Below are 9,923 nucleotides of genomic sequence, written 5' to 3' on the forward strand. Positions count from 1 at the left end.
GCACCCCAATGTTTATTGCAGCACTATTTACAATAGCCAGGTCATGGAAGCAAGCTAAATGCCCATCGACAGACGAATGGATAAAGAAGATGTAGTACATATATACAATGGAATATTACTCAGCCGTAAAAAGGAACGAAATTGGGTCACTTGTAGAGATGTGGATGGATCTAGAGACTGTCATACAGAGTGAAGTAAGTCAGGAAGAGAAGAACAAATATCGTATATTAATGCATATTCGTGAAACCCAGAAAAAAGGTACAGATGAACTGGTTTGCAGGGCAGAAATAGAGACACAGATGTAGAGAACAAATGTACGAACACCAACGGGGGAAAGTGGCCAGGGGGGTTGTTGGTAGTGGGATGAATTGGGAGATTGGGATTGACATATATACACTAATATGTAAACAATAGATAACTAATAAGAACCTACTGTATAATAAAATAAAATTCAAAAGACAATTAAAAAAAAACTTTCGAAAGACAGAGCAAGTCTTGAAAACAGCAAGAGAGAAGTGAATCCTCAGTACGAATATCTGCAGAATTCTCATCGGACATTTTGGAGGCCAGAAGACGAGGGGGTTGATATGTTAAAAGTCTAAAACAAAGAAGTCAACCGAGAGTCCTCTATCCAGCAAATCTGTCCTTCAAAAGTGAGGGAAAAATCAAGACATTACAGATAAAAGCTGAGAGGTTTGTTATCATTAGACCTGTCCTGCAAGAACTGCTCAGGGGAGTCCTATAGGATGACATGAAAGGACACTGGACAGTACCTCAAAGCCCTATGGAGAAATAGAGAGCTCAATAAAGATAAATACATGGGCAATTATAAAAACTAGAATTACTATAACAATGGTTTGTAACCATACTTTTTGTTTTCTGTAACCAAGAAACATACCTTTGAAGAAAAAAATATTAATGTGAAAGCTTGTGTTACTGTAACTTTGGTTTGTAACTCCAAATTGTGTTTTCTACACAGTTTAGGAAATACATTGAGAAGAATTACTAGTTTCTGTTTTGTGGCACATGACGTATAAAGATGTAACCACCAAAAGGGGTGGGACAGAGCTGTAAAGGAGGAGGATTTTTGTTATTGAAGTTAAGCTGCTATAACTTCAAATTAGAATGTTATAACTTTAGGATGTTAAATGGAATGCTTATGGTAAACACAAGGAAAATGGCTACAGAATATATGGAAGAGGAAGTTAAGAAGGAGTTTAGACAGCTCACTGCCAAAAAACAAAAAGAAAAGGAGACAGGAATGCAAGAAATGAGGAACCAAAGAGCTATAGGGCATACAGAAACATAGGCTGTAAGTCAGAAACGTTTACAAGAGACAAAGAAGGATATTATATATAACAAAAGGCTTCTGTATAATAAAGTACAGCAAGAAGTTATAACAATTATAAACACTTAACGTAACTAATGACCAGCCATCAAAATATATGAAACAGAAACTGAGAGAATTGAAGGGAGAAATAGTTCTACAATAATCGTTCTACCCCACTCACAATAATGGATTAAAAAAACAGAAGATAAATAAGGAAGAAATGCTCAGGGGATAGTCCTATAGTCCTTTAAACACCACAATAAACCAACTAGATCTAACAGGCATTTACAGAGCACTCCTCACAGCAGCAGCAGCACACACAGTCTTCTCAAGTGCACTTGGGACATTTTCCAGGAAGACCATAGGTTAGACCTCAAATTAAATCTCAGTAGACCTTAACATATAGATACCATACAAAGTATCTTCTCTGACCACAAGATGAAGTTCGAAATCAATAACATAAAACTGGAAAAGTTACAAAATTGGGGAAATTAAACAACACTTTTTCTTTTTGAGTATAGTTGATATACAATGTTGTGTCAGTGTCAGGTGTACAGCCCAGTGATTCAATTGTACATGGACATATATGCATTCTTTTTCAGATTTTCTCATATAGGTTATCACAGAATATTAAATAGAGTTCCCTGTGCTATGCAGTAGGTTCTTGTTGGTTACCTATCTTATATACAGTAGTGTGTGTGTGTTCCTCCCAAGCTCCTGATTTATCCCTCCCCTCACGTTTCCCCTTTGGTAACCATAAGTTTGTTTCTGTTTTGTAGGTACGTTCATTTGTGTCATATTTTAGATTCCACATGTAAGTGATATCATATGGTATTTGTCTTTCTCTTTCTGACTTACTTTGCATAGTATGATAATCTCTACGTCCATCCATGTTGCTGCAGATGGCATTATTTCATTGTTTTTTATGGCTGAGTAATATTCCATTGTGTATATGTACGACATCTTCTTTATCCATTCCTCTGTCAATGGACATTTAGGTTGTTTCCATGTCCTGGCTATTGTAAATAGTACTGCAATGAACATTGGGGTGCATGTATCTTTTCAGATTATGGTTTTCTCAGGATATATGCCCAGGAGTGGGATTGAAGGATTATATGGTGATTCCATTTTAGTTTTTTTGTTGTTGTTGTTGCGATACGCGGGCCTCTCACTGTTGTGGCCTCTCCTGTTACGGAGCACAGGCTCTGGACGTGCAGGCTCAGTGGCCATGGCTCGCGGGCCCAGCCGCTCCGCGGCATGTGGGATCTTCCCGGACCGGGGCACGAACCCGTGTCCCCTGCCTCGGCAGGTGGACTCTCAACCACTGCGCCACCAGGGAAGCCCTCCATTTTAGTTTTTTAAGGAACCTCCATACTGTTCTCCATAGTGGCTGTACCAATTTACATTCCCACCAGGAGTGTAGGAGGGTTCCCTTTTCTCCACACCCTCTCCAGCATTTATTGTTTGTAGACCTTTTGATGATGGCCGTTCTGACCGGTGTGCTGGTGCCCACTGTAGTTTTGTTTTGCATTTTTCTGATAATTACTGATGTTGAGCATCTTTTCATGTGGTTTTTGGCCATCTGTATGTCTTCTTTGGAGAAATGTCTGTTTAGATCTTCTGTCCATTTTTTTATTAGGTTGTTTGTTTTTTTGACATAGAGCTACATAAGCTGTGTGTATATTTTGGAGATTAATCTCTTGTTGGTCACTTTGTAAACAATACACTTTAAAAAATTGATTTTATTTATTTATTATTTTTGGCTGCGTTGGGTCTTCGTTGCTGTGCGCAGGCTCTCTCTAGTTGCGGCGAGCGATGGCTTCTCATTGTGGTGGCTTCTCTTGTTGCGGAGCACGGGCTCTAGGCACGCAGGCTTCAGTAGTTGCAGCACGTGGGCTCAGTTATTGTGGCTTGTGGGCTCTAGAGCGCAGGCTCAGTAGCCGTGGCTCATGGGCTTAGTTGCTCCGTGGTATGTGGGATCTTCCCGGACCAGGGCTCGAACCCATGTCCCCTCTATTGGCAGGCATGTTCTTAACCACTGCAGCACCAGGGAAGTCCAACAACACACTTTTTTTTTTTTTTTTTGGGTACACGGGCCTCTCACTGTTGTGGCCTCTACCGTTGCGGAGCACAGGCTCCAGACGCACAGGCTCTGTGGCCATGGCTCACGGGCCCAGCTGCTCCGCGGCATGTGGGATCTTCCCGGACCGGGGCACGAACCTGTATCCTCTGCATCGGCAGGCGGACTCTCAACCACTGCGCCACCAGGGAAGCCCCAACAATACACTTTTAAACAACCAACGGATCAAGAAGAAATTACAAGGGAAATTAGAACAAATGAAAATGAAAACACAACAAAATTTATGGGATGCAGTGAAAGCAGTGCTAAGGGGGAAATTTACAGCTACAAATGCTTATATTAAAAAAGAAGAAAGATCTGAGATCAATAACCTAACTTTACAACTTAAGGAACTAGAAAACAACAAACTAAACCCAAAGCTAGCAGAAGGAAGGAAATGATATAGATTAGAATAGATTGGAAAGCTTAGTATTTTTTGTTGAAAAAAACCTCCGGTTTCTTTGCATGTCTAGTAGGCTTTGGTTGACAACTGGACATTTTTGATAATAGAGTGTAGCAACTCGGGACTTTATTTTTCTGAGGTGGTTGTCCTTTGGAAACTTACCTGGACTTAAACGTCAGCATCTCTTCCCCTGCACTCTGCAGCCACTGGTGTGTCTGCTCGTTTTTTTAAGATTATTTTTATTTATTCGTAGGGGTCACCCCTGAGTCTTTCTAATGTGGTAGTCAGCAGTGATTTTGGTTTAACCCAAATACTCTGAGCCTGTAGGCCTCATACCCTCTGCTGATCAATCTGGGTTGGGGAATGCTTTCAAGCGCCCCTTGGCTTTCACTTTTCCCCATGCTCTCCTGGGTCTCTCCCACTCATACATTGCTCCCCAGTTAGCCAGGGATGTGGGGAGAACGTAACTCAGCCCTTTTATGGTTTTCTCACTTCCAGGATGTCTGTCACATTTTTGACTGATCTGCTGCTTGCCCTAACTTGGACTGCCTCTTGGGTTGGTAAGGCTGCGTGTTTTGATCATTCATTCACAACTGAATCCACCATTTTTGGCCAGCACAACTGTAGGTTTCTGCAGCCAGTCCCACATTGGTAAGACAGCTACTTTTTCCAACCAGGGTTGAGGGGTGGGTTTTGAAGGGATGGGAGCCTCAGTCCACAGGGCCACGGACTCCCCCTGCTCCTATCCTAAGCACCGCCAGGTTTTAAAAGCGAACACTTCTCATTTTGTTGTCTGCCTTTGCGGTATTTCCAGTGCCCTGAAGTTGTTGTTCTTGACCATTTCCCCCAGTTTTATGGGGGTTTTTTGGTTTTTGTTCTTTGCTGCACCGCGAGGCTTGTGGGAGTTTAGTTCCCTGACCAGGGATCGAACCCGGGCCCTCAGCACTGAGAGCTCGGAGTCCTAACCACTGGACTGCCAGGGAAGTCCCAATTTGTTTGTTCTTTGCAAGGAGGAATTGAGCACCTCTTTATACTGCCGTAACAGGAAGTCCTTCTTCTCATTCTTTATTATCATTTCAAATGAAGAAAGTGAGGCTCAAAGAGATGAAGCCACTTGCCTGAGGTCCTGCAGTTAGGAAGCAGGGGAGCCAGAGTTAAACTCAGGAACTCTATTAAAAAAGTTTTATTTAAGCCACGTAATTTGACAAGTTTTACATACAAATATGCCCGTGAAACCATCACTACCACCAAGATAATAAACATATCTATCACATGTCTCTTTCTAATCCCTCCCGCCCTTCCCTCACCTCTAGGCAACCAGAGATCTGCTTTCTGTCACTATAGTTTGCATTTCCTAGAATTTTATATAAATGGAATCATAAGTCTGTACTCTTTTTTTCTGGCTTTTTTCAGTCAGCATAATTGAAATCCGTCCATGTGGTAGTATATATCAATAATTTATTTCTTTTTATTGCTAAATATTCTGTTGCATTAATATGCAAAAGTTTATCTCTTGACGGACATTTATGTTGTTTCTAGATTTGAGTTATTACAAGTAAACCTGCTCTGAACATTTGCGTACAGGTCTTTGTGTGGGATACGCTTTCATTTCTCTTTGGTCATACCTAGGAGTGGGACAGCTGGACCATATGGAAGGTGTGTGTTTAACATTTTAAATAAACTTTTAATTCAGAATAATGTTAGATTTACCAAAAAGTTTCAAAGATAGCATCTTCCATTATTGTAATTCATTTGCCAACGTGAAGAAACTGACATTGGTACATTACTATTAAACTCCAGACTTTATTTAGATTTCACCAGTAGTTTTTTTTTTTTTTTTTTTTTTTTTTTTTGCGGTACGCAGGCCTCTCACCACCGTGGCCTCTCCGCTCCGGATGCGCGGGCTCAGCAGCCATGGCTCACGAGCCCAGCCGCTCCACGGCATGTGGGATCGTCCCAGACCGGGGCACGAACCCGCATCTCCCGCATCGGCAGGCGGACTCTTAACCACTGCGCCACCAGGGAAGCCCCTGTGTGTCTTCTTTGGTTGCCTCCTGGGTCCTTTGGGCGTTGGGTGCGCAGGCGCAGTGTGGGCGGGCACACGTAGGCGGCAGGCGGGTGCGCAGGCGCAGTGGGCAATGGGCGCCGAAAGAGCAGGAGCAAGTGCCCCGGGGCGGAGGGCGCACGTGGCCCGTGGAAGGCGGGCGCACAGGCGCAGTGGGCGATGGGCGGTGAATGCGCAGGCGCAGGTGGGCGGCAGGCAGGCGCGCAGGCGCAGTGGGCAGCGGGCGCACGTGGTAGGCGGGGCCTCAGACGCCAAAGGCGAGATGGGGCCGTTACGCTGGCAGGTGGTGGCTGCTGTTGTCGGAGGCCTCGCGCTGGCCCTGGAGGCGCTACCCGCTGTGCTGCGCTGGCTGTGGGCCGGGCGGCGGCCGCCGCGGCGCGAGGTGCTGTTCTTCCCGTCGCAGGTGACGTGCACCGAGGCCCTGTTGCGGGTCCCGGGTACCGCGCCCTCGGGCTGCCCTTGCAACCTGCCCCACGGCGAGAGCTCGCTGAGCCGCCTGTTGCGTGCCCTGCTGGCAGCCCGCGCCAGCCTCGAGCTCTGCCTGTTCGCCTTCTCCAGCCCGCAGCTGGGCCGCGCAGTGCAGCTGCTGCACCAGCGCGGGGTGCGCGTTCGCGTGGTCACCGACTGCGACTACATGGCCCTCAGTGGCTCACAGATTGGGCTGCTCCGCAAGGCAGGTAGGCCGGGCGCGGGGCCTGGGAGGCGGGAGGCAGGAGGCAGAGCCAGGATGGCGTGGGTGTTGGGGCGGGGGCCTGAGGACCGGGGAGACCCTCTCGCGTCCCCTGGCGGCCTTGCAAGGTCTGGGGAAACTCCAAGGTCTCCTCAGGAGCTTCTGTGCAGAGCGTCTGAGCCCGCAACCTGGGCGACAGCCCCGGGAGGGGCCGAGGCTGGAAGCCGGTCTGCCAGCAGAAGCTGGTCAGGGCGCAGGTGTGCAGAGAGGCTGCGTCTGCTTAAGGACCCAAGGGAGGAAAAGGCTTTTCCCCTTAAACTCGTTAGTGAATTTCATTTTGGAGCTTCTGAAATGAATTTTTTAAAATTTATTTTATTTTATTTTTTGAATGCGTTGGGTCTTCGTTGCTGCGCGTGGGCTTTTCTCTAGTTGCGGCGAGCGGGGACTACTCTTCGTTGTGGTGTGTGGGCTTCTCATTGCGGTGGCTTCTCGTTGCGGAGCACGAGCTCCAGTAGTTGTGGCTCTCGGGCTCTAGAGCGCAGGCTCAGTAGTTGTGGCTCTCGGGCTCTAGAGCGCAGGCTCAGTAGTTGTGGCGCACGGGCTTAGTTGCTCCGCGGCACGTGGGATCTTCCCGTACCAGCTCGAACCCGCGTCCCCTGCATTGGCAGGCGGATTCTTATCCACTGCCCCACCCGGGAAGCCCTGAAATGAATTTTAAAAATACACTACAACGTGGAGCTGAAATGTTTAGTTGGTGACAGTTAATTTGTTTCTCAGGCTACAAAATGTCAGGGAAGTCAGGTCTGTGGCCGGCCTGCCTCTCTCGCTGGAGTGGGGACAGATGAACCCGGATGTGTGAATAATTTTGAAGACGTTCTAAATTCACATCCTGCCTTACCTGTGAATTCTGCTTCCTCCTCCTGCCTCAGTGTGACGTTGTGTCCTGTGTGAGCTATTCGGAGTCTGAACCTCGTGCCCTTCTCTCGATCACTGAGGCACCCAGGACCCAGGAAGGACATTCCTGCACCAGCATCTGTTTGACCTGTCGATTCTGGTGGCCGCTGTGGCCGAAAGATGCGTGGGGCCTTTAAGAACTGTCCCGGCTGCTCTCAGCCCAGCTTGCACGGGCCTCTTGCCCGCTCTCCTGATGGGAACGCACTTCAGTCTTCTGCTGCTTTTCCGTCTGCTTCCGTGTGGGCAGGGTTGGAAACCTAGTGTGAATGTTGAGGACCGTTGGCTTCCGCTCTTCCTGGTAGCCATGCGTTGTCCTGATCTGTTGGTTCTTTCGATGGGGAAACTTGGCTATGTTTCGGCATAGCGGTTTTATTTTGTTTAGGTTTTTAGAGAACCGCAGAACCTCGGGTTTGGGAAGAACCTTAAAGGGCCCCGCGACCAGACCCCGTCTAAACCTTGATACCCCTCTGAGGGCATCCAGGCCGTCATTTGTCACTCACTGTTGAACCGGTCTCTCTGTGAGCCTCTATTTGCCTGGACCGGTTCCAGGCTCTGGGGACACAGTGCTGAACAGCGGGAGGCTGACTGCAGCAGGAGTCCTGAGGCGCCAGGAAGGGTCAGGAGGTGTCGCAGGACAGCTGCCCGCGACGTGACACGCATGAGGGCCCATGCTGTCGTGTGAGGAGTGGCAGGCGATCCTGTGGTCGAAGGTGGGAGTCACGAGGAGGGGCTGCCGGGTGCACCTTGGGCTCCGTGAGCTCCAACAGGCAGAGAGGCTGTGCGAGCGGGGTGGTCACAGGGCCAGAGCCACGGCTTCAGGGCCAGGGCCCGGTGTCTCCTGTGCTGTTCCCTCCCGCCAGGCTTGTCCCCCTTACAAGGTGCTGACTGAAGGGGATCTGCTTCTGGGCCTGAGTGAGACCTTAGGGGCAAGTGAACCCAAGCAGATGGGTTTTGCACCAGTCACCACTGGATCGTCCTGGAACCAGTAACTGAAGGATGATGCGGGTCGTATGTCCCTGCGGGGGTGGGGAGCCTGCCCCGGATCAGGGGCTGGGAACAGGGCCTGTTTCCAGAGGAACTGAGTCACGCGTCCCTGCCGCCACCCGGCCCTCGGCTCTGCGGTCCCCCCCACCCCGATGCCTCTGTGTCCTCCACGCCTCCTCCTGGGGCTGGTGGGGCGGGTCCCTGCCTGGCTCAGCCGCCGTCACCATCCAGACGTGATGGTGCCCGCGAAACCGGACACGAGCGCGATCAGTCATGTGAACACATCCATGCTGCAGAAGGAGCCTGAACTGTAGCGATGGGTGGTGAGAGGAGGGGCTGGGGGGAGGGAGCGAGGGGCCCCCGCGTGGGGGTGATGAGACGGAGCGCCCAGCCGGCGGCTCAGTCGGGGTGACAGGCAGCAGTGACGTCTCACTTTTTGCAGGGATCCAGGTCCGGCACGACCAGGATCTGGGCTACATGCACCACAAGTTCGCGATCGTGGACAAGAAGGTGCTGATCACTGGCTCGCTGAACTGGACCACTCAGGCCATTCAGAGCAACCGGGAGAACGTGCTCATCATAGAGGACGAGGAGTGCGTGCGGCTCTTTCTGGAGGAGTTTGAGCGTATCTGGGAGGAGTTTAACCCCACCAAGTACACCTTTTTCCCTCACAAAAAGGGAAGTCGCTGAGACGCCTGCACGTGGGGAGGTGGGGCCGGCGTCCCTCGAGCTGGAGCGACCCTCGGGGGCCACGGCCACATTCCTGCTAGGAGCCGCGCGCTTCCGGGGCCGGAATCCCAGGTGTTGTGCAAGGAAAGCCAGTCCCGTTAAATTCTCCTTTGTTAAATGGTACAGTTCCCTAGAGAGTGTTGGAGTTTACGAGGAAGAGGCCATGCTGTGCAGCGCAAGGGTGGGCTTTTGGACCGGGTGCCGGGTGCCTCCGTCAGGGTTGCGCGTGCAGGGAGGGCCACCGCCTCGTCACGGAGGCTCGCCGAGCCCCTTGCCTGGTTCTGGGGCCTCCCCGGCTTCCCCTGACCCGTCGGTCCAGCCCTCGGGCCCCTCAGTGCTCCCTCAGCCCCCATCCAGCGGGCGGAACCTGGATGGCCAGAGGGTGACGGTCCCTCCCTCCCTGCTGTCTCCAGCTCCTGGGGGGAGGGGCGGGGGATGGCACGGCGAGGAGTGGCCGTCATCCTTGGGAATCACTCAGTAGAAGGGATGAGCACTGAGAGCTTGGCGCCTGGCAGCCCCTGGTGTGTGTAAGGTGAAGTGAGAAATCGTAACACGTGGAAACAGGAGTGTCCAGAAGCTGCTCCTGTTTCCACGTGTTAGGATTTTAATTTTTAGCATTCTCACATTCAGAGAAGTTAGGTTGTGCATTTAGAATTGACCTTCACCGTG

The 9,923-nt window shown here is 50.0% G+C and overlaps 1 protein-coding gene across 1 annotated transcript; it reads left to right on the forward strand.

Moving 5' to 3' along the window:
• Positions 1-6,179: 6,179 nt before the first annotated feature.
• On the forward strand, positions 6,180-9,378 carry PLD6 (phospholipase D family member 6; the record flags this gene model as incomplete). Its single annotated transcript, XM_082861837.1, has 2 exons — positions 6,180-6,594; positions 8,968-9,378. 2 exons carry the CDS (start codon positions 6,180-6,182, stop codon positions 9,213-9,215), a joined length of 663 nt encoding a protein of 220 aa, XP_082717963.1. The 3' UTR covers positions 9,216-9,378.
• Positions 9,379-9,923: the final 545 nt, after the last annotated feature.

The sequence above is a fragment of the Leucopleurus acutus genome, assembly GCF_964270905.1.
Source record: "Leucopleurus acutus genome assembly, chromosome: 19".
In the NCBI taxonomy this organism is placed as follows: Eukaryota; Metazoa; Chordata; class Mammalia; order Artiodactyla; family Delphinidae; genus Leucopleurus; species Leucopleurus acutus.